At 41.9% G+C, this 24,419-nt stretch overlaps 1 protein-coding gene across 1 annotated transcript in view; it reads right to left on the reverse strand.

Annotated features, from left to right (window-relative positions):
* tnr (tenascin R (restrictin, janusin)) overlaps positions 1 to 24,419 on the reverse strand; it is a 117,070-nt gene that overhangs the window by 46,905 nt on the left and 45,746 nt on the right. Inside the window, exons 3-13 of the mRNA XM_071925083.2 lie at positions 20,548 to 20,698; positions 19,497 to 19,713; positions 19,201 to 19,292; positions 18,355 to 18,517; positions 16,770 to 17,246; positions 8,740 to 8,859; positions 8,466 to 8,609; positions 6,956 to 7,071; positions 3,430 to 3,580; positions 741 to 919; positions 414 to 504 (exon numbers count right to left, since the gene is read on the reverse strand). Coding sequence (XP_071781184.1) covers positions 414 to 504; positions 741 to 919; positions 3,430 to 3,580; positions 6,956 to 7,071; positions 8,466 to 8,609; positions 8,740 to 8,859; positions 16,770 to 17,246; positions 18,355 to 18,517; positions 19,201 to 19,292; positions 19,497 to 19,713; positions 20,548 to 20,698 — 1,901 coding nt within the window. The remainder of the gene's footprint in view (positions 1 to 413; positions 505 to 740; positions 920 to 3,429; positions 3,581 to 6,955; positions 7,072 to 8,465; positions 8,610 to 8,739; positions 8,860 to 16,769; positions 17,247 to 18,354; positions 18,518 to 19,200; positions 19,293 to 19,496; positions 19,714 to 20,547; positions 20,699 to 24,419) is intronic.

Below are 24,419 nucleotides of genomic sequence, written 5' to 3' on the forward strand. Positions count from 1 at the left end.
CATGTATATTTTGACAACTTCACTGTCCATGCAGTAGTTTTCTTGTTGGATGTCCCATACGTCATTAACCAGATTTACTTAATTTAAATAAGCTTGAAGTATATATTTTAACATCATGTGCATACCTTTTTACTCTAGATTGAGTTGCTATTCTGATATAGTGCATCTGTTGATTGCACCCAAAAGAGATCGGTTTGTGATTCTTCCGCACAAACTTTGTGTGAACAAAAATTAATTATCTTGAACAGATGTTCACCACCATATCCAACATGGATAGACAGTATGGTACATGGTAGACCGATCATCAACTGTTCCAAGCTCATGGACAGACACAGGAACACGCACACATGCACACACGCACACACACACACACACACACACCACCACCACATCTGCTTGCTGTCAGTCCTCACCGGTAGTAAATTCAGTGGAAATGGATCCACTCTCGTTTCCTTTCCTTACGCCACTCACAGACACCTCGTAACGCGAGCCGGGCCGCAGAACCTGCAGAACAGAAAACAGGAACATTTCAGTCTGTCTAATCTCTTTGTATGGATTTTTTGTTTTGTTTTGTTTTATCTGCAGACACAGAAGGCAGACAGACTCTATCTGCAGTTGGTACATCTATACGGATAGACAGTGTAACAAGCATGACAAGCGCACACATGCACACGCACAATCACGCAGGGACATGAGCGCACACACACACACACACACACACACACACCCCTACCACTCACCTGCAGAGAGTACTGGCTGAGTGTGGGCTGGAGGCGGAAGGTGGTCCGCGGCCCCTCTCCTCCCACCAGGCCGTAACGCAGCACTATCTGGTCAATCTTAGCCTTTGGCGGCGTCCACTCCACAAACGCCACGGTGTCTGACACATCCCGCACAATCAGCTGAGTGGGGCCGTCAATCACTGTGAAAGTGAAGAAAGAAAAGAAAGAAAGATAGAGAAAATCAAAGAAAAAAGACAAAGCAAAAATTGTTGTGAAAGAATTGTCTTCTAAGGTCTTGATGCCTAATTTTTCACACCGCATTAGTGTTATGAATGCAGTATAGTCATTCAGGTGTGGTAACCTTGTCAACGGTGTACCCGCCTACTACTACACCACTGTGTGACTGATTGTGTTCTCAGGGTTTGGCTAAATGGCTCAAATTTGAGTCCTGGGCTGAAAGTTAATGTTAACAGTCCCTGCTTCAAGCTTTTCCACGGTGGAAGTGGAGCCTTTATCTGAAGACACTGTTCCCTAAAAGCCAACCGTGTAAAACTTATCAGACCTGACATAAGACAATAGGCTTTATCAGTGTGAGGCGCAAAACATAAGCCATAATTAAATTGTTTCCATGCTGATTATTGTAAAACCCAACACTTATTACAATTAGGTGTGAAGAACAGAAAACACATCAGGCGTGATGAGGAAAACACATTTTCAGTGTTCAGCACAGGAGGGATTAGCTAAACACTTCAATTTGCTCTCTGCCTTGTCATTCATAGAGACAACAATGTCAGGAAGGAAAAGTAGGAAACAGGAAAAGTGATAATTGACACTCATCTGTGCTTTATTAACCTGTTCTTTTTTATTTCTTTCAACAAGGACAACTGCTGCTAACAGATGTCTAGGAAAAAGCAGGTGCTTTTGACCTTCACATCAACACTTTACTTGATGAAATGCACTGTCGCTGTAAGCCTTAAGAATATCATGATGGCTGTAAGCCAAGCAGAGATGAAGCTTAGAGCTGCAACTTTAATAACAGTTCCCTTCAGTGATATGAGGATCGATTTGATTAATTATCTTGTTACGGTTGGAAAACAGACATCAAGCATCATGTAATGTTGAGGAATCAACCCAAACAGTGCGTGACACAACACTTATTTCAACATGGATGTTTTCCATGTTGTGAGTGCATTATTATTCTCTATTGTTGGCCCCATGGGGAGTCAAACCCTCATCCCTTGGAATGTGAATGACATGTTCTACCCACTGAGCTACACAGAACCACGAGCTCTTTTAAAGTCTTTCTTTAAACTTATGAGATCTAAATAAGTCTCAGACTCTGGCTTGACGTATTGCAGGTCCACCTCGGTCCCTGACGTATTAGAAATTGGCCCCTTGGGTCTCGTCCTAGAAAACAGCCTGAGGAAGACAGTTGCCGAGGACCAATTCCCACATCAGCCGTCCTCTCCCTCTGGTTTTCCTCCTTCTCCTCATCCTGCTCTCTCTGTCTCCAAGGAAGGATAAATCTTTCTTATAAATAATTGAGTGACTTCAAATTTGTCTTTATCCAATAAGGTGTCTTGCAGTGGGCCAATGTGAAAAATTAATGAGAGAACCCCATGAATTATTAATGTATACTTAATTACAACCGAGAGAAAGAACATAAAGACTTGACAGGAAATTGATGGTGTTTTGACTGCAGACAGCGGAGTTTGAATTGTTATAGACGAGATTTGAATTGGATCTACTATACCTGTCTAAGTAGTGTCAGTCGGGTGAGGAGCGGGGGCAATACCTCAGTGAGGTTTACATTAAGGACATAATTGGTGGGAGACCAACCAATATGTCAAGGTGACACTTGCCATTACTCTCTGTGTCTCTAGCTGTGTGTGCACTGTGTGTGTTTGTGTGTTTAAACAGGATTTGCGTCTGGAGAGTGCCTGGAATACTGTATGCCTATGACATTTAGTCAGACTGTGAGATCGTGCTGTTTGTGTTTGCACCTGTGTGTATGTGTGTGCACATGCTTGTGTGTGCACATGTGAATATGTCATCCTATCAAATCAAGTATTGTGTTGTTATTATCCTTATTTTCAATGTCATGGCTTATTTTCGTTTTAGATATGTACACGTTTAACAATAACGGTGATTGGTTGGTATATGCTTCCTCCTCAGGCCATTCAGTTGCAACTTATCTTATATTTTAGCCATCCCACTTTAGATACATACATGTAGTAACAGTAATACATATATTTAATCCTAATATATATTCTGTATCAGTCAGTGGTGACTTGCCATTTCCTGTAAGCGGGAATGGGTCTTTTTTGTTTGGTAGGCCTACCTATAGTACCTTTTCATGTCAAGGGAAAATGTTCCACTATCACACTGCTAAATATTAAAAACTCACAAATTATGTACAGTCAGTGATAGCAGCAGTGACATGTTGGCCCTGTATCTGCCCACAATGATGCATTGTGCTCCAGTGGTGCAGTGGTAGTTGATTAGGTGGGTAAACTACTGATCCGACATTATAACCATTATCTATTTCAATGGTAATTAGACCGAGAGGTGAATATTCCCAGGCAAAGATGTACTCTTGTTTATATGTTTAATGACACCACCAGACTTCTTATGGCCTAACAGCAACCCTCTTATATCCTAACGCCAAGGTTTATCCTTGATATGATACAGTTTTAAGTAAAATACATACATGTTGTGACGGTAGCAGTGACTGGCTGGCTGCGACCCTGGTCTCTGAGAGCCACCAGGTTGACCGTATACTCTTCCCCTGGCCTCAGACCAGTTTGCAGGAAGGAAGTGATGGTGCTGGGCAGCTGTGCTGTCATCCCTCCATCATTGTCCTGGGCGAAAACAGAGAGTTTAGAAGTGAAAAGATGAAAAGAGATTGGAACTCCTGTCTGTCCAACACTGGTTTGTGTATTTTGAGTAAATGTCTGGCTACTATCTGTGCAGCATACTCTCTGACAAGGTAAGGATTTTGAAAGAAAATGATATAAACAATGGCATATGGAGTGTCACAATCTACTTCTATGTGCTAAAATGACCACACATTATTTCTATGCAGTAGATTTTCTGCATGCTGAGGCTTTGTAATTATTTGAAGCCAACACATTAAATTCCAAAAATGCATTGTATGGCAAAAATGTGTGTGTATTGTGTGCTACAGTGATATTGTTCAGGCCACATTCTGTAGAGGCAGCACTCTGTACATTTCCCCTGCCCCGTCACTCATCCATATGGAGCCCCCGCTATTCCCAGCTGTTCTCAGAGAACCGGTGTTCCACATGGACTTCCTGCCGACAGACAGATGTTACACCTACTGCTGCTCCAAGTTTCCCAAAAGCCTGTAGTATCAAGGCTTATTCTGAAGTGGAACATGTTACAGATTGCTCATTTCCTGGATTTAAACAGTAATTAGTGATGTAATCCAGTGAATTACCTCAATTCAATTTTGGGTGGTAACACATAACGGTAACAGGTAATTGTGTTATCCCAGTTTTTTAAGGAAAGAGAGGATGCAGTCGCCAGTTTAGTGAGTGTAATGGAAAAATAACAAAATAACAAGTAGTGATTCTATTACTACTCCTAGGGAGTAGTAAGTAAAGTTATAATATTACTTTTGAAATGAATAAGAGTAATAAGTAATACAACACTGTAAATAATTAAATGATAGATTACTTTATGATTACTTCATTTTGAATCCTGTTCCATGGCCAAACAACTGCACCCAGAAACACACAACATTACAGCTGATATATACAGGGATGAAAATGCAGCCACTACTTGCACACATTACATACAGTGGCACGGTGGGGCCTTTCTGTGTGGAGTTTGCATGTTCTCCCCGTGCTCACCTGGGGGTTTCCTCCATACGATAAGAACCCCCCACTAAAAACATGCAAGAAGATCGTCGCCATTTCACAGCGCCATTCATCATGTGTGTGTGTGTGTGTGTGTGTGCCGCCACTGAACACGTGTGTGCATGCGGTGTGGTTGTTGTGACGAAAATAAAGACGGGTTTGTCCGTCTTTGTTTGTTTTGTACAGTATTACAGGAACATTGCCAACAGCAAAAAAGTAGGCAAAACACGCACAAGAAAACAAAGCACTTAAATGTTACGTAATCATTACCATTATAAAAAAGATCTTCAGTCATAGCGAACTAACTGCTTGCAATTCTTGGAATGAGTACTTAGGCACCCACTCTCCACTTATTCCTTATAGTGTAATATAATAGGCAATAACCAGTGAGATTAAGATGAAATAAATGTTAAAAAAATTGGTATGTACAGTATAACAAGAATGGAATGTTTGGAACGCACTTTTATTTTGATTCTCCTCTCTCACCTCAATTCCTCCAACCCACACTTACACGCAGCCTCCGAGGCTTTTATGAGCAAATCTCATACACAAGTCGGTTGAATTTCAAGTTGTGCATTGGCATCTGCCTGGCACTGTGTCTTCTTCCCTGGAGTGATTCGCAAACTACAATTTGAATAGTGTTACAGCCACAGGCATGATTTCGCGTTATTTCAAGTCCATGTTGACATTATTTGAGGACAAAATGTCGTATGCCAGGAGAATACTGCAGATTTGCACTGCCTTGTCATGCGGCCTGACCTTTGAGCTTTGCCCCATCGCTTGACTGTTCAACAGAATGAATCACAATGAGATACTTCAGGGAAACCCTAATCAAAGCTGCACCATTTAACATTTATTTAAAGGAGTTGCAGTAGTTTGCTCAACAATCCAGACTTTTTAGTCTGACAAAATAAAGAAAAAGCAAAATTAAAGAAATTGATTGATTGATTCCTGAATGGTCAAAATATAACATGTTACATCATAGATTAGGAAAGCACTATACAAGCAATGGTAGAATGGCATTTTATGGCATTGTCAGATATGATGCTTCTCCTGACAGGGTTAACTCTCAGGTCCTGAACCTTTCTCTCTCTCTCTCTCTATCTTTCCCCCTCTATCTCTCTCTTACGCGCAATCTCTCTCTCTCTCTCTCTCTCTCTCTCTTGCTCTCTCTCTGCTTTTGGCAGGGTGGTGAATTCTGTGTTTGTCCCCACAGGCCAAAGCTTTTATGCCTACTTCCATTACGAGATTGTCAAAATTCACAATCCCCATTTCTGGATTAAATCCACAGGGGGTGGGACTGCCGACTCCTAATATGATTTCCCCTGCGGCTGGAGCGAGGGAGGAGAGCAAGGAAGGAAAGAGGGAGGGAAGGGGGAGAAAGACAGAGGTGGAGGAGGGAGAGGAAGGGATGGAGCGTACCTTCTGAGGTAGAGAGGGATGGGATGGGGATCTGGACCGAGGGATAGTGAAATAGAGAGGGAGTGAGGAAGGAGTGGAGAATCGGATGGAGCGGGGTAAAAAGGAAACTAAGGGGTCCCATTGCTCTTTCTTTGCATTCAGAAACTTTCCATCCTTAATAGGGCTCGAAATGAAAACAACAAAAAAAAATCTAAACTCCAGATTTAAGGCTTTGTGTCTGGCCGAACCAAAGGATATCTTCCCCGGAGAACGCCTTAAAGGAGAAAACCAATTACAGTGAGAGGGCGAGAGATTAGAGTACCTAGAGTACCTGAATGCTGAGAGTTTACTTGAGGGAATTAAAGAGAAAGGTTTTTGCTTTCTGGCTTTGAACCTGGCATTGCTATGGTTTTAGGAAGGGTTATTCTCGGAGAAGGGTTTAATGGCTCATCCACCTAATAGCCAATAAGCTTTAGACAATCCTCTTGTCTAATTTGGTATGGGCCTCAAGTTGAACAGCCCCCAAGAAAATCCAAATCTATCCCCCTTCAATTTCTTCCCTTTCCTTGCCCAGGAACTCAAAGTCATTTAGAGAGTGGCATTAGCGAGATTTGAAAACAATGCTTTTCAATCAAGAACCTTTTGATGGGTCAACAAGCAAGATGAACACACTGTTGTCATCTCTATCTGTCTGTGTGTGTGTGTGTGTGTGTGGGAGGGTAGGCATGGTGTTAAGGCGTTAGCTACTTTCTTCTTCTGTTGCTTTCATGCAAGATGATTCATAAAGAACATCAAAAGTCGAAGTCAATCTTTCTTCTCGTTCTCTCTCTCTGTCTCTCTCTCTCTCTCTCTCACACACACACCACTGCTCTTGTCTTCCGGCATGGTCTGCAGTCTTACACTGGGGCTGAAAGCACACACACACACACACACTAACTGTTCACGCAGCCTTACCTTGGGGATGAAGCTGATCTCCCATCCATCGAAGGAATAGTAGAACGGTTGCCACTGGACCTCCACTGCAGTCTCGGTGATGGATTTGAAGAGTAAACCATCGGGATTGGAGAGATCTAGAGAGGTAGCCAGAGATGTATTATTGGTCTCCACTGTCCCGCAAAGCCCATAAATCATCACTCCATCTCACTCTGATGCTGTTGGATGCTGAACCTTTCCCTCTCACGTTTCTCTTTTTGTCTGTTCCTGTGTCCTATGCCTTCTTTCTTTCTTTCTTTTTATTTGAGCTTTATCTTTCTCTTTAAACCAAGACAATTGCTCTACAGGGAAGAATCAAGCCAGAGGCGAGGCAAGACAAAGAGAGGAGAGGAAAGAGGAGGGGAGGGGGGGCAGGAGAGGAGAGGAGAGGAGAGGAGAGGAGAGGAGAGGAGAGGAGAGGAGAGGAGAGATTGCATCATCTGTTATGTTCTTATGAAGTACCATGACCCTCTGCCTCGTGAAACACATTCAAAACACTTTTGATTGGTCATAAAGCAGTTTTTCTCAGTTCCTGAAAAGATCACTTTTTGGAGATGCAGTGATTTCACCAAACAGCACTGATGCTATTTTTATACAAATCCCTTGTTACAATGGTTTCTTTTATACAATAAGATAGCCCGAGCTCACACTTTCAATTAACATAATTCTAAAATTACTTTCTTTCCAGACAGCTGTGTAAGCATTAATCTTTCCACATAATCAAATACTACATTTCATAATTGAATTTAGCAAAGACAACAAAACAAATCATATCATAACTGAAAAATGGTTGCATCAAGCTTAATTGCCCTAAATTGACTTTATTACTCCAAATTCCGCTATCACTGAAATTAAATTCACTTATCTGTGAAATGGAGGATCATTTTACCAGCTGAGAGAGAGACTGTTCTAATGATAACATAGCCGCCCATCAGCTGATGTTTATAATTTTGTGTTTACCATTGAAAATGGGCCATTATTTATTCTGGGCTTGGGTGACTTTGCATATTTTTGATAGGCACTGAAGCAACTGGTATGTCTCGCTGTCATGTCTGACAGCCTGGCATTAACACCCGGCAGGAGGCACACATTCAGATTATGTTCATATGCGCATGTGTGTGTGTGTGTGTGTGCATGTATGTGTGTAAGTGTGTGTGTGTGTGTGTGTGTGTGAGTGTTAGAGTGTGAGTGACACCAAGCAGGTGTTACAGGTACGACTCACACCCAGTTGGCACAGAGGACCAGGTGGTATTCTCACTCTATTGACACTGGGAAACATCACCAGGAAGATTAAACAAAATGTGCGAAAGAAAGGCTGTGTTTGCATACGTGTGCATGGCTGTGTGCATGTATGAATGCGTGTATGTGACAGCGAATATTTTACGGTGCCCTACATCGACATAGTAAAATGAATATTCTAATGCTTGTGGTCCAAACATGGCTCCCCTGGGAACACACTGCATGTCAAAACAAGCCACAGCACTCCACTTACAGGTGGAAACAGTAATGCTGGCGGGGACACTGATGCTGTTGTTGATGACAGCGAAGACGTTGATGTTGTACTCCATGCCCGGTTCCAGGCCTGAGATGGTGCAGGTGGTGGCGTTCCCTGGGATCCTCAACTCGAGCTGCACACCTACGAGATAAAGACACAGAGACAGATTCGTACTGAATGTTCTTTTATTAATGGACGTGTTTTGACTGAATCGAAACTGAATTGGCAGCATCCCTTGCTGTGAAAAGCCAGCACGCTCCCCTGTACCCACCTCCGGGGCTGCTGGGTGTGTAGGTCACCAGGAAATCTGTCAGCACCACCGACCCCTCCCACTCCAGGTCGACCGTTCGCTCCGTCACCCCGCGCACCTTCAGATTCATGGCAGGTGCCACTGTTGAGGAAGACGAAGATGAGGAATTATGTTAAAAAAAATAAATTCAGCTATATATGTTTTACATTCATAATTCAGCTATATGTTTGTTGTATCTGCAGTATAAGGATAAAACACTGCAGAAAGGAGAGGGGGAATGTATTTTATTCTATTTTTTTTATTTATTTATTTGCACTTTACAATGATAGATTTAACCATAATGTAAATTCAGCTATATGTTTGTTATATCTGGAGTAAAGGGATAAAACAGAAGGAATAAAGCAGAAAGGAGAGGATAAATGTATTTTATATTTATTTATTTATTTGCACCTTACAATGATAGATTTAACCACAATGTTACTGTAGTAGTACCTGGCTAGTGCATTGTATGCATTATAATATTAAGCAGATGTTTATACTAATGCTACGACTCTTCTGAATCAAAGGTTTCGTTTGTTTTTTTAAATGATCCCAAATTCCCAAATCCCAACTCCAAACCCTGTGCCCTTTTAAATCATGTCAAGGTGCCTTCCATGACCTGCAATTTCATGTACAGAAAAAAACAAAAAAAACAACAGAATCCCGGTGGCTTGTTGAGCATCTCTCAGGCTCAAGAAGAACTAAATAGTGCATGTGCATCCCAGCCTGTCAAGTAGCCGGTGCTTGTGGCAACAGGAGGCTGTGTGTTAACATGAGAGGGAGAGGCATTGGCATTCATACAGGGTGAAGTGGAGAGAGTCAAGCCATAAACCTGAGAGGTGGTGTCGAATGCAAATGTGGAGGCCTCGTAAACAAGAGGGGATCAGTTTACAGCTCCTTCTGCCACAAATGAAGAAGAGGAGGCGAGACAGGTGAAGGGGAAGGACGTGGATGAGGAGAAGACGAGGGGTGATGAGGGAGACAAAAAGTTTAAAAGAAGAGAGTGAAGGCACAGAGAGAGATCAGATGAAAGGGGAAGGGGAAAAGAGACAAGAGGTGGTCGAGGACTAAATGACCGAGATAGACAGGTCGTTAGCCGATAGACGGAGACAAAGGAAATTAGGCAGAAACAGAGACGAGGATAGATGGATAAATAGAGACAGACGGAGCGAGAGGGAGAGGCGCAGACAGGCAGCAACAGAGAAAAAGGACAGGCACTAAGCGTGATGGTGTGATTAACAACCTCTCACCCCCTCATCATCTCTACATCCTGTGATACGGAGCTCGGTGGCACAGCACTGAGCCCTCCTCAGGGAGCCATTGGACACTTTACTAGCCGTTTCAGTTACTTCCACACACGCTCGACAGATGGGCCCTTAGCTCTCCCACTCCGTAAGGCTGACCCCGCAGTGGGGAAAACTCATGCCGCATTCATTTAGCGAGATTTATTTCGTCAACTAGCCCCGGCCGTCTCAAGTATGTGAGGAAAGGCGGAATCAAAAGACGTAGAAATAATCCAAGGGAAAGATGAAGAGTGATTGAAGGAGGATATGGAGGAGGCAGCACAGATGAGCTGCTTGAAAGGCTTCAACCCCCAAAGCAAGTGAGGGGCAGACTCCCCAGTGAGGCAATTTAAAACACTTCAGAAAAGTTGCTCTGAAAAGTTGCTCAACAAGGTTAAAAAAGGCCACCTCGATTCATTAAATTCAGATACTGATATCATTATTTGAAAACAGACGCATAGATTCTATATCTTTTTTTTTTCATGTACTGTAGGAAGTTTAAATATGACAAAGTTTGTTCTCAGTGTTTGAATAATAATGACATATCTCTTCCTGACAGTCTCAATTGAAAGTTAATGGGACAGTTGAAAGCAAATGGGACAGTAATCAACGTAGTTTGCCGACAATATGATTTGCCATTTCATGCAGATTGCTCTCCAAAGGTTATTCAGATGCACTCTGCCTGAGCATTTTGTTGGCCATTAATCAGTGTGTTATGATACATCTTTAGCTCTTCATGCAGGACTAAGTGCTGGTGCCAAAAAAATATATATACATGTAGGTGTAAGCTTGCATTTTAGAGCTGTATTAACTGAATAAATGAAGACAGGAGGTGGATTAAGGCTGATGTTCTTTGTGTTTTTTGGAGCCTTGTAACATCTCTGTCGGATGAATCAACCAACTTGACCCCACTCTGTTTTCCACTGTTATTCTATTAGTACTTGAAACACATTTAGTTCTTGGGCTTTCTATAACATCTAGGCATGACAAAGGCAAACATTTCATACTAAGACCCTCAGGTTTCTACCCATGTGGGCTAAAATCTAGGGAGATACTTTGAAGTATCTAAAAATGAAACAACAATTCTCCTTTTTACATAGAAAACAGTAATTGCCAGATATGATGTCTCATTGGACTTTACTGATGATTTATTGAATATTACTGAGGGGGGGAAGGGCCATTTTTCACAGTTTCTGCTTCTATAAATCACCTAAAATGCCCCATCTATGTGAAAGGGATATCTTAACAGAGATGATTATATGAATATCTGTAGCCATGCTGTCTAACATTAGAAACAGTAGCTCACAACTGATTAAAAAAAAAGATTAAATATTAATCTACAAAATCAAGATGTTATAAAATACATTGGAAATATCACTTGCAAAATAGATGAAATGCAATGACTAGTTTTTCACCTCTCCAAAAACTTTGTCTGAAATGTCTGAAAAATTGTGAAACACATTATCAGCCATGCATTCTTCCTAAGGTTTGTTTCAAAAGGGCAACTTGCTGAAGGTTATTCAAGGAGCTCGCCTGCAGTCTTAAAGTCTCATTAGGTCTAATCAGTATGCTATCATAGGAGGATACAGCAGTAGCTACCCAACTAAAACACTGCAGCAGACAACTGAGGTCAGTGCATTATCATCAGAGGACCAACTTGCCTTCAGGGTGCTTTGCGTAATGGTATTTCACTTGTCAATTTGCTGAATTGACTAAACTGAAACTTAAACATAAAATATTAAATATTCCATTTTTGGATTTGTGTACAATACATAAACACTTCAGTATAGTGCACATTTTTTGATACTCTATTGATCCTCAAATGAAAAATTCATAGTTTTTCACTTGCCTCCCTCCACATGCAGGTTAAAGATTCATTGTCTGAGGCGATCACATCTAACACTTTGTTTACTTTGGTCTGAGTCATAGTGGCTTAACTTGGCCCGCCCAAGGTTTCTTCCATTTTTCTTCCTAATAAGGTTTTCTTGGGAGGTTTTGCTTGTATGCTTCAAGGGTTTAAGGCTATAGGATAGGTAGGCTGCTATGTCTTGCTAAAATCTGCTATTGTGTGTCTTATGCTTTGTTCTGCTTCTTTATGTTTGTCTTATACCATTCTGTTATATGGTTGATTATTGATCAGTTAGATCTAGCTAGGCTCATGCTCTGTAAAGTCCTTTGAGACATGCTTGTGATAAGGAGCTATATTCCTAAATAAACAAACTTGAACTTCAGTGGAAAAGTTTACTGTGTTGCATTTTGTATTTGGTTTGTTTAGTTTAGTTCACACTGCCCAGTTACAAGTAAACCAAACAAATATCACATGGACTCACAAGTAACTGGTGTATTGGACAGAGTTTTGGTTCAAAACAAATCTGATTCCGGTCCCTCTAACCTTAGCTAAGCATGATGGACTTTCTTTCTGCTCTCTTTGCTGTAATTCACCTTCTCTGGTATTCATCCCAGTTAAGAACACATGAAGAAATAGCGAAATGTGAGCATTAGTCCAGATTGCAGTTTGCCCTTGCTTCATTTCATTTTTATGCTTTCCAAACACGAGTAGCGTCCTAATTATCAGATATTAACATCAGTCTCCTTACACTCATAAACCACTTCGCTTTGCTTGGACCACCTTCTCAAGCGGTCTTGGTGCACTTGTTTGGTGTGCACCTGAGTTTGAATGGCATTGTCCTTAGCTGCTCAAATAAATCTAATTACTATAAAGGAGTGAACGCTCCACAGTTTAAATAAACCACTCCACATGTGCTCGGTGTGAACGTGCCCTTAGTGCACAGCCACAGTAAAAAAAACGCCCTGTCCATCCACACCACCTCTTGCAGCTCATCACAGGTTATCAGCCTGTTATGTTCTATTACTGGTGAAAAGTCAATTAGTTTGAGTTATGTAAAAAAGGCCTGTGGGATTTCCCATGTTGAGATGCAAATATGGTTTCTCATCCTACAGTCTGCTTAAGGTTGTAACAGATGAGGAATGAACTAGACATTTGCTTAAAGATCAGTCACACATTCCTGTTCTCTCCCATTTCTCTACTCAGATTTGGTTGGCAAAAAGACAGCTCCAAAATACAGGCTGTCAAAGATGCATTGTCAGAGAGAAAAAAAATAATCAATTTCTATTCAGTGCCGCAGAATGGCTGTGGATGTCGAAGGGCTTTTGTCAAAAACTAAAACACCATTTCAGTCAAAACCACGATTATTTGTCCTCGAGCTGCTGAGACGGACTGTGAATGGCATACAAAGAGATTGTGTGTTCTCTGCCTGAGAAATGGCTGTCAATTCCTGTTTAGGTGTGTGTGTGTGTGTGTGTGTGTGTGCGTGCGTGCATGCGTGCCTGCATGTGTGTGTGTGCGCAAAATGAGCGTATTGTTGTGAGATGAGATGGACAGTGTTAAATGTCTTCTAAAAGTTATCCATAGGCTTTCCAATTACTACACTACTATATGACCTGTTGTTAATAAAAAGTCTTTGATTTTGGCCACTGATTGTGACTGAGACACTTACATACAATGCATGTATGTAATAGAATAGAATAGACTGTATCAAACTTCTTTTTAGCTGTGTTGATATGCAGCCTAGCTCTTTAAAGCCACATTGTAGAGCCACAGCTACGTGAGAGATGTAATGTCATTTCTCACAACAGTCACTCACAAGATGTCAACAGTGTGAGACTATCATATGACTGCTGCTTTTTCTGCTGTGGCATCACCCCACGACTCATCTAAGTGACAGTGGGGTACCTTCGCTGTGATGGTTAAATAATAACGATCATCAGCAAAAGTTAATTTCTGCTCTGTGAGAGTATATGTTTTTTTTTTTATGCATATATCATGCCCAAAACATCCAATTTAAATTCAACAGCCTCTATTATTTTTCATAGTGTGAGAAAATAGGCCACCATAATTGAAGGCCAAAATACATCCCGCTTTCTTCGACTTTTGATAATATGAAACACTTAAGCCTGCCACCCTACAGGTCTCTGGTAATTGAACAGCTTCGTTTTGTATTCAGCAAACTATCCCTTACAAGCACTGGCTATTTTAGCCTCTAATTGCAAAGAAATAAGCAATTCTGACTCCTTCACTCGGTACAGATATCAAATGGGAGGCAGCAAGGAGGTATCACGCCCTAGTAATATGATTTGCTTCTCTCTCTCTCTCTCTCTCTCTCTCTCTCTCTCTCTCTCTCTCTCTCCCTCTCTCCCTCTCTCTCTCTCTCTCTCTCTCTCTCTCTCTCTCTCTCTCTCTCATTCTTGACATCGTTGACAGCTGCCCCAGATGGCAGAGGGGGATCTGATGTTTTGGCGTGGAGAACTGGCTTTGAACACAGGCTAGCATGGCTCAGAAATTGCCTCAGCTGCAGCTAATGTGACACCTCTCTTCCCGGGTGAATGTGACTTTTGACAAATGAATGCTGTTACACCTTCAGCTGTCTCCAGCCAGACACGCGCCCCACCGCCTCCATTTAAAGCACAGAGGGGTTTGTTTTTCATGGCTGCACGTAGACTAAAAACGATGTGGCTGCGACTCCTGTTTTCAGAGAGGCTAAGACCTGTGGACCCAGCTGCTACTGCAGAGAGAGAACGCTCATTAACTGAGAAATACGGCCAATCTTGCAAGTTGTTTGGCATGATGATAGTTTGTTGTGTAACCCAGGGGAGCCAAGTTCAGCTGAATACACTGACTTCAAAATACAAAAAAGACTAAAAGACTGAGTGATATTAGCATGGCTAAATGGATGAGTTATATATTGATGTGACCACAAAAGCAACTGGTAAATCAATGTGTCACAAGATGAATCAGTATTTTTTGTAAACTACACCGGCAGATTTCACGGATTAGTCCCCCCTCTCTGGTTTAAGCGGCTGTGATGATCAGTGAAATCACCTGGTGTAGTGTTTGGTTGGAATGAAAACCTGCATACTCTCGGCCCTCCATGGCACATGGTTGCCTATCTCTGCATACTGATGGTGTAATTATGAAGTTTCTATCATGTATTGTTCTTGAGCCATTATGTTCACAAGAATGTGTCTACATAGACACACAGACACCATGGCAACATAATGTCTGCACCATGTACTATGGTGCAGACATTGCTCACCTGTTTTCACCCTGTTACAAGACAGCTGTTTGTGTTAAAAAGGCCAGCTATTTCTTTATTATCAGGCAGTTATATAGCGCCCCCCACTGTTCATTTATGTTAGGCAGAGTTACAGTCCCATTGACTTGCATGGAGTTGGGCTGGATTTGGAGTCTTTTTGGAGCCAGCCCCAGACCCAGCCAGACGTTAGAGGAATTGCCACCTGCTGACACTTTCTTATTGGCTTCATTCACCCATGGTTTTGGCCGCTTGAGTTAATGTTGCCCATTGCCATGTGAGGCGTTGTTGGCTTAGCTATTTCATGGTAACTGTTATCATGTTAGCATTCTTTGAAGCTGTTGACCAAGCTATTCATATTTAATTTCCTTGTAGAATCACAAATATGTTCAACACTTAGAATTAAGGAGTGGAGTGGACTGTGGTGATTGTGTGAATACTTTATTAGTTTCCTCAACCTTGGACATTGAAACCTTGTGTCTTCTAACAGAACAGCCTGTAGCGGTTGCTAGACAGCATCTAGGGATAACTTTATCTTGAAGTCATACTTTGTTACAACTGATGATGTGCCTTGCATTTATGGGACCGTTTTGTGGTTTAATGGTGTATTTCTCTAATTCCCGCAGATAACTGGCCAAGTGTCAGCTTGTCTTTGCCAATCAGTCATTGGTAGCGTGTGAAACACAATGCCCTCTTTGATGACTTTTGTGTAATTTGCACAACCAGACACAGCACATTGTTCTCTCTCCACTCTCAACTGGAAAACCTTACTACTCGATCGCTATTGCTTTTGCTCTCTCCACCTATACAGCACAGTAAAAGCATGTAGAAAGGAATTCTGGGAAATGTAGGAAATCACTAACTGAAGTAGAAGTAGACGTAAATTGCAACACTTTATTGCAAAGTAATTCCTGGAATGCACTGAACATCACAAATTGATGGTATCTAACAGCGTTAGAGTATCTGAGGGTGGATTTTTTTTTGGCGGGTTTCTTAATGAAGGGTCTGTCACAGTCTGGTAGTGCACTTCATCAAGCTGCCTCATGCAACAGAATCAGCATATAAACCCTTGACTTCTTACCTTTACTTCCCCACGGTAAGAAAACCAGAGAAACAAGACTCAATTATATATTGTCATCAAGAGACATTTTCTGGAGTTGCTCAATTGTTAATGATTTGGAGACTGACTTTCTGTACTCACTATTTCTACACCCCTGTCTTATTCCCTAGTAGTGCTAAATTTTCTTAAACAGAAAACATGTCTACATCCCAGGAAAATCACCCCGGGCAATGGAGACTCTCCAACAGAAAATGTTCCACCTCTTGTCTCTAGCTTTGAGAAAGACTTGTTCCTGCTCACAAATTCAGTCTGAATTGTCCAAGGTCACAGAATAGCATTCTGAATTCTGTTTATGCTGGATTTCTGCTCTAGTCAATGATGGTCACACTGACAGCGAGTGTTAAGGGTAGGGTAGTACAATATTCCGCCACTTCTCCTGCCCGGATTTTCTGGTTCAGGGAATTTAACCTCGAAAGTCTGACGAACTATCACTACTCTTTATACTTGACAACAGTCGGAGGGCCAAATTGATGTGAAGGATAAAAAGTAATAGCCTACCGGAGTTGCAGTCATCCCCTGCAAAGCCCTCCTGGCAGACACAGAATCCCTCCTTGCAGACTCCCTTCTTGCTGCAGTTGTTGGCGCAGTAGACCAGCGAGCAGTCCTCACCCACGTACCCGGGCCGGCACTGGCACGTCCCGTTGACGCACAGCCCCTGGTCCGAGCAGTCGTTGAGACACCTCCCGACCATGCAGTCCTCACCAGTGAAGGACTCCTCGCACACGCACTCCCCGTCGATACACAAGCCGCGGCCCGAGCAGTCCGCAGGGCAGCGCGGCTCTGAGCAGTTGTCCCCTCCGAAGTCTCGGTCGCACACGCACTCGCCCTCCATGCACACCCCCTGGCCGGAGCAGTCGTCCGGGCAGCGCGGCTCCGAGCAATTTTTGCCGGTCCAGCCATCCTCACAGATGCAGCCGCACAGGTCGAAGCTGAAGCTGCCATGGCCACTGCAGCCTGGGACAAAGTCCAAATGGCCTGGGAGGAAGTGCATGCAATAAATATTATGCTACAAAATGTCTGATTCAAAAATGAAAACATTCCTGCACCCACTCTCCTATACGTTCAGACTTCAGGAGTACAGACAGTCAGGTTGCCCTAGAGATATTGTTATTGGCCTGATATTGATATTTGACTGCATGTTTTAACCATATCCATTAAACATGATCAGAATTTTGTAGGTGCTATTCAGTGTTAGGCTTCACCATTCCCCACTCAGGGATCTGATCTGTCCCAGCAAATTACTTATATTGACATTACTAGTGCTACAATATATTTCAACCCAGATGTCTTGAAACCATCCACTCACTCACAGCTAAGCTCTTCCCACCACCATCTACTATGGTCTTAGCAAGAAAACGTCTATCTATTCTAGTCTAAAAAAAAAACCTCAAAAAATCAATGAAAAACTGGAGTAGAAACTACATTCTTGCTGTTTGAAACAGGCACATTTTGTGAATTTCCATTCTGCTTCCCCTGCTTCACACCTCGGCCTCATTTTGATTCGGATCATGACTGCTGGAGATAATCATACTCTCACCGTCGAGATGGAATGTTTTCAGAAAATATTTGAATCGGGTGATGGTGTCACTGGAGCAGATCCTTTAACCATAACGAACTATACATAGACCCTATAACTCTATCCAGTCCATATACCCATCTTATTATAACGGCTGCACCTACTGAATGCTGAACTAAATTCTTACGCATAGCAAAGGCCTCAGACTGAGCATGGAGAAGGGAAAACTCTCCCTCCAGCATCAGTATTCTGCTGCTGTCTTTCTTCTCTGTACTATCCCAAATTATTCATCCATGGTATAAACAGTTTTTTTTCTGCCTATTTTTTCTACCTGTTTTTTTCTTTTTTTTCTTGCCACATAAATGAAAATGTCTGCTTTGAATGTTTTTCTTGCACTGTTTTATCCTTGCTAAGGATTTCTAAATAGCCTCCAAGAGCTCTATGTGTGATACCAAAAGTTTCTTGTGGGCTGTCAAAAAGGTAAAACTACGTAACAAACAAACAAATAACATGAAAAAGTGTGCCAACTTCACCCATATTTGCTGCCCACTGTTACACAGTACTCACCCATGGCTGAGCTTTCTCCACAGCATCCAGATCCGCACTGCGCTCTGAGCAGGGAAACCTCTCTCTCTAGCATCTCCACCCTGGTGGCCAGCTGCTGGATTGTGGTTGCTGCTGGACAGCCGCACGCCGCTTTTGGGATGTTGATACGGTGAGTGAATGTTACCTTAACAACGAGACGAATAGTTTATTATCGAGGACTTTGTTGTGATTAAATGTTTGTATCGTAACCTAAATAGTCAAAAGTCAAAAACCAAAATATACAAAATAAACAAAATATACAAAAAGTGCATTCAAGTTTTGTTTTTGTCTGTGACTGAGAACACAATGTAATTCTCCTTTTTATTTTGAAATCATGAGACAACGCTGATTTTCTTAATTATTATTCAGTCTGGGTAAAATAACACTTCACCCTAAACATCATTATGCAAATGACAAAGAGTGATGATGTTAGTGTTGTTGGTGTCCTTCAGAAACCTGATATTTCTGAAAAGTAAAGTTTTGGGAGTTGAAAAAACTGGTTTGGTGTCTACGAATTTTGGATATATTGTATTATCCACGGTTTGACTTTGTGTCTGAATTGTGAGTCATTGCTACATGTGCAGGATAATGCCATCTGTCAACTATAGTGAGAAACACAGACATAATTAGAGACATAGATATGAGGATGCTGCAGGACATGAATAAATCAACAACTGTTCCCCACCACACCAGGCCTCCACCTTCATGATAAAGTTGTGAATTCAAGTTTCTTCACGTCTCAGTCCATGTCAAATTCCATTCTCAAAGGTTTACTATCAAATTAAACGCAAATAAAAATAACAGTGACAATAAAAAAAATGACCACACCTGACTGTCAGTATCCACTGTCTGCTCAGTGTATTCTGTTGGTCCGGTTGGTCCCTCCATAGCAGGTCTGGAGCCCAGCTCAGCATGAGAACCTGGGAGAAGAAAAGAGGCTTTTAGGCTTTAAAACTACAAGTACAGTGTGTGTGTGTGTGTGTGTGTGTGTGTGTGTGTGTGTGTGTGTGTGAGTGTACATGTGTGAGCAAACGGCGCCTTTGTGTCTGCAAGACAGCAGATAAAATGGCTACAGAGAGATCCAACCCACACACACACGATCGATCAGAAGACATCACCATCACCTGGGGCCGACGGTGCAGAGGCGTCCAGGTCGACCGAGCACAGAGACTCCAAAGGTACATTGATGTTGTAGACGTGGTTAAAGACCATGGGCTGCTCCCTCAGGGTCTGGTTGGCCGGGGCAGCGGAGGGGGGCAGATCGCCCCCCGGGGCCTGCCTCCGCACTCTGGTGGTGCGCACAAGCTTGTTGTCTCCTGATGGAGCAGCATGAATGGCACCCTGGAGAGAGAGAGAGACAGTATGAAATAAAAAAACACACTCCAAGCGGTATGGACTCAAGGGTTCCCAATTGTTTTTGTCCTTGATATTTTGGGTTTACAGGATGGCAGAGTGAAGACAACAACAAAATAAATCAGGATATCGGGGGAAGAAAACCAAGATGGTTCTAATATATGTAGGATTTTCTCACTGGCTTATGTAGAAAAAAATGTAAAAAAAAAAGTTCAAATTTTATTAATTTAAAGTTTGGATGGCACTCCCCTGCAGTCATTTTTGGAATATGTGACTCTCCCTGCATGGGCCAAAATAGAAAATTGCATGGCCCTCCTGTGATTTTTTAGATGGACATCATCACAACTTGCCAAAACTCTCAATATCTCTGGTGGCACACACCAGTTTGGAATTGTGCTTTTTCACATCTGACAATGACCTTGGAGGGAATTTCTGAGGTTTGAAAATACGAATGTAAAGCATGTAAAGTTTAAAGGGAAAAGAAATCATGAGCAGAAATAACTAAAGACGTCTATATATTTTTAGGTAAATGTATGGGAAAGCAGCTAATAAGTCATCTTAAAAACATTTCAGAAAACGTCAAGTGATATGTAGTCAGAGAGTTTGAATGATCACTACTGTTTGAGCTTTCCAAACTGGATATGATAGAAGTTGAATGGAGTTGTGCCCAGAGATAGTCAAGTGGTTAGGTCTGCTGCCAAAAATAGTAGATTGAAAATAAATTATGAATGTGAAAAGAAATCATTGATAATGAATAAGCCCATGGCAACTCTTCAGTGAAGGAGGAGGGTGTGGGATATTTTGTTTGAATGGATGTTCTACCTGTAGAGCGAGAAACAGAGCCAAAGCCAGGATCCAGCCTGCTGCGGGCATGGCGGCCCGGTGATGCTGCTGTGCCAGTGGCATGCTGGGAACAAACCTCACCACTCCTGTCCACTCACCACTCACACCAGTGGAAGAACGAGAAGTGGACCTGGGAGTGGAGAGAGAGACATACAGAGAGAGAGAGAGAGAGAGAGAGAGAGAGAGAGAGACGGGTGAAGAAAAAGTTTCATGGGGATATATATGAGTAGGTAGTGTGTGTGTGTGTGTGTGTGTGTGTGTGTGTGTGCGTGTGCGTGTGTGTGTGCGTGCGTGCGTGTGTGCATGCTATATCTGCATCCCTGGTGTAAGTGTGTTTTCATGCCTGTGTGTTTGCATGAATGCACATGTGCGGCCGTGCATGTGCAACTGTTTGTGTGCCAGCATGGAAACACATGTGTATGTGCATGACGTGTGTGTGCCTCTGGTGTGGGGAGTCCCACCAGCATCAGCTTATCCTCTGTAAATGGTAAATAAACGTCTTTGATCTGACGTAAAACAATAATTGGTTTTAGGAAGAAATAACTCTTCCAGGGATTAGGGGACTGGCTAAGAACCTTTGAATACATTTCTCTGTGCAACACCAAACATTTGATCTGTCCACAGGGAAGAGATACAGAAATATTGCTCAGGGACGACGTTGATAGATGGATTTCAATAGAGACGTGGTTTGAGTGATGCCGCTGTAATCCCCTCCCCAAAGAATGAGGGAGAGAGAACAGGGACAAACTGAAACAAATACCACATAGAGGGGAAACTGATCTGGATTCTTCAAGCAGACCGGCACACACAGGCGCAGACAAGCATGCAGAAACAGAAGCACACTTGAACGCAGCACAAAAGCACACACAAACACAGGCATTCGCAATAATCCAGCCTTAGTTTACACTACCTTGTGCATTCTGGTGGGTTTCAATTGATAATACCATGGTTTCATTAGACTTGGGTTTCACAACATTTCTCAAATTTGGGTCCCAGGCTGAAAAGCTATAAGAACCTTTGACACAATCATCCTTGTGGTAATACATTTTAAAGCGTGGCAGACTTCAGTGGCCACACAACTGTGGAAATCTATCTGATTGAGAGAAATTCTTATACCGTGCAGACCTGAAGTTTGCTTTTACGGTCGTTATTCGATTTTATTGACTGTTTGAAGGATGATATACAAGGGCGATGAAACAGTTTCAGCAACGTCATCCTACAATAGTCCAACCAAATTGTTTTTCATATTTTATGTAAACAGTACATCTCAAAGTTATCATATTTCACAATAGGGCTGCAACTAACGATTATTTTCATTGTCGATTAATCTGTCGATTATTTTCTCGATTAATCGATTAGTTGTTTGGTCTATAAAATGTCAGAAAATGGTGAAAAATGTCGATCAGTGTTTCCCAAAGCCCAAGATGACGTCCTCAAATGTCTTGTTTTGTCCACAACCCAAAGATATTCAGTTTACTGTCATAGAGGAGTAAAGAAACTAAGAAAATATTCACATTTAAGAAGCTGGAATCAGAGAATGTTGACTTATTTTTCTTAAAAAATTACTCAAACCGATTAATCGATTATCAAAATAGTTGGCGATTAATTTAATAGTTGACAACTAATCGATTAATCGATAAATCGTTGCAGCTCTATTTCACAATATTATGTTCCTGTCATGTCTTCTGCATCTGGCATTTAAAGAGCATGTGCTTCAAATCAAACAGCGCAATCTGCAAAAACATCTGAAGATTCAGTATGGCAATAGCTGGTTATATAAGATCAAAATGCAATGATGTCTTGTGTCTTACATACAAGGGCCAGAAAAGCCCATCAAACAGACCAGTGGGGTTTTGATGTATATTTGTGTGTGTGTGTGTGTGTGTGTTCATGTGTGTGTGTGCGTGTTCTCGACTGTGAGTGTATGCATCATGCCCTTGAGTGCCAGTGCGTTCATGCCTATGCATGTGTGGGCAGGAGAAGGTTTGGCAGGATTTCAAAACCAGCTCACAGACGAGCCTGTGTAGTGGAAAGTCAAGAATCTTTTATCACAACAACACATCTCATGTTGCTGAAGCGGCTATTGCTCTCAGCCGGGGCCCACTGCGAGAGCCAGATGGAAGCCTTCTTATCACACCGGACGAGCTCAGGCTTTTTTTTTGATCATTTAGGGGGAAGATGTTGAAACATCAGTTTATTTGCACATAAATGGGAAACGGAGAGAATACCAATGTGTGCGAGCCATGCTTTTCTTTTAAGTTTGTCTCATTCTGGGGAAATGGAATACTTTTGAAATAGATGCATACTCAATGTCCCACACTTCCCATTTCCACATAGATTTCTTATATACAGACTCCACACTTCAGGAGCATCTTTTGTGCTTGCCTGTGCATATCCTTCACTTCAAGACTAAGTCGCACAGCCTTTGTACATGTGTGTGTGTTTGTCAGTGTGTGTGGTGAACTGAAACAGTCGTATAAAGAATGTAGACACATACAGTATATTACAAAACACCCATGGGGGAAACATAGCCAGTGAAGGTGATATGTTACAATCTACAGCATGCCTCACTTCAGACACTGCCACTAATGCTTTTATAAATGACTTTGGCCTTGCTGGAACCGGGTGCGACTCCAAACCAATCCCTCCCTCCCTAAACCGAAGAGATGGAAAATGTTCCACTTTCAAACCTCCCGTCATGCGAGCAGCTCCTGTCCGACACGACACGAGCCGTTTAACTGCTGAATTCACCAAACAAATGAGAAGCATATAGATGAGGAAGGAATGAGATGGACAAAGCCAACTGGAACAGTCTTTTTCACAGCCATTAGCTGAAGCAGTGTGGCTTTGGCGAGCCACAGAACCCAGCCAGGGTACAAGCTTAAAAGATGTGATGATGACAAAGGGCACTGCAAGGATCTTCTACTCATTTCCTGCAACAAGCATGATATGAAGTAGCTCTGTAGATCATTGTGTTGTAATGTTGTATTGTAGTTTATACTGTTGAGGAAGAAATGGAAAAGTACTAAGCAACACTCCTATATGCTCACTTAATACTAACCATTGACCCATATTTACACCTTAAGTGCCTTAAACTCAAGATTAAACTCTAAAAGTAACATCTCATGTGTTTCTCACACAAACTGTGAGCAAATTTGCAAATGCAAATGGGTCATGGTGGTCACCTCTTATTACGCATTTCCTTAAAGTACTAGAACTATAATTATCATTGGTTGTTCAGTCTTGTTCATATGACCTTATACCTTTTGACCAATAAGTTAATTATATTCTATATATATCTGTATTAACATAATCATGAATATTCAACACTATAAAACTGTGTAATCGTCCAGATTTTGAGTTCCTTGACTCCCTGCAGATGGAATAAACCTGTCAAACTGCCACTCTCGTGTCCTGAGTTTTCTTCCACAATACCAATTGGCTGAAATAATATTTTCTTAACTTTTTTAACTTTAATGTTAAATTACATTTCTCTTTTGTCGGACAAAGTAATTGAGGTAAAAATAGAGGTATACTAAGATGAAAAAGTATCACACATCCTTTTTATCTCAATATAGACAAAACCGAGAAAAGTCCTGTGAATGGGAAGTATCTTGCCTTAAGGCATACTGCTCTTAAAGGTCTGCCAAATATAGCACCATACATTAACGCAACTCTATATATAGTTTTGAAACCAGCAGTGATGAAGTTTGAAAGAGATTCAAAGTCACAAAATTTTACTTTAGTCATTGGGTCATGGTACAGGCTGATGCCCACAAGCATCTCAACGCACAACGAGAGGAGGTTTTTCATGGAGGCTCAATTAAGGACGGGCCCACTCATTCAGAGTG

The sequence above is a fragment of the Centroberyx gerrardi genome, chromosome 13 (genome assembly GCF_048128805.1).
Source record: "Centroberyx gerrardi isolate f3 chromosome 13, fCenGer3.hap1.cur.20231027, whole genome shotgun sequence".
In the NCBI taxonomy this organism is placed as follows: domain Eukaryota; kingdom Metazoa; phylum Chordata; class Actinopteri; order Beryciformes; family Berycidae; genus Centroberyx; species Centroberyx gerrardi.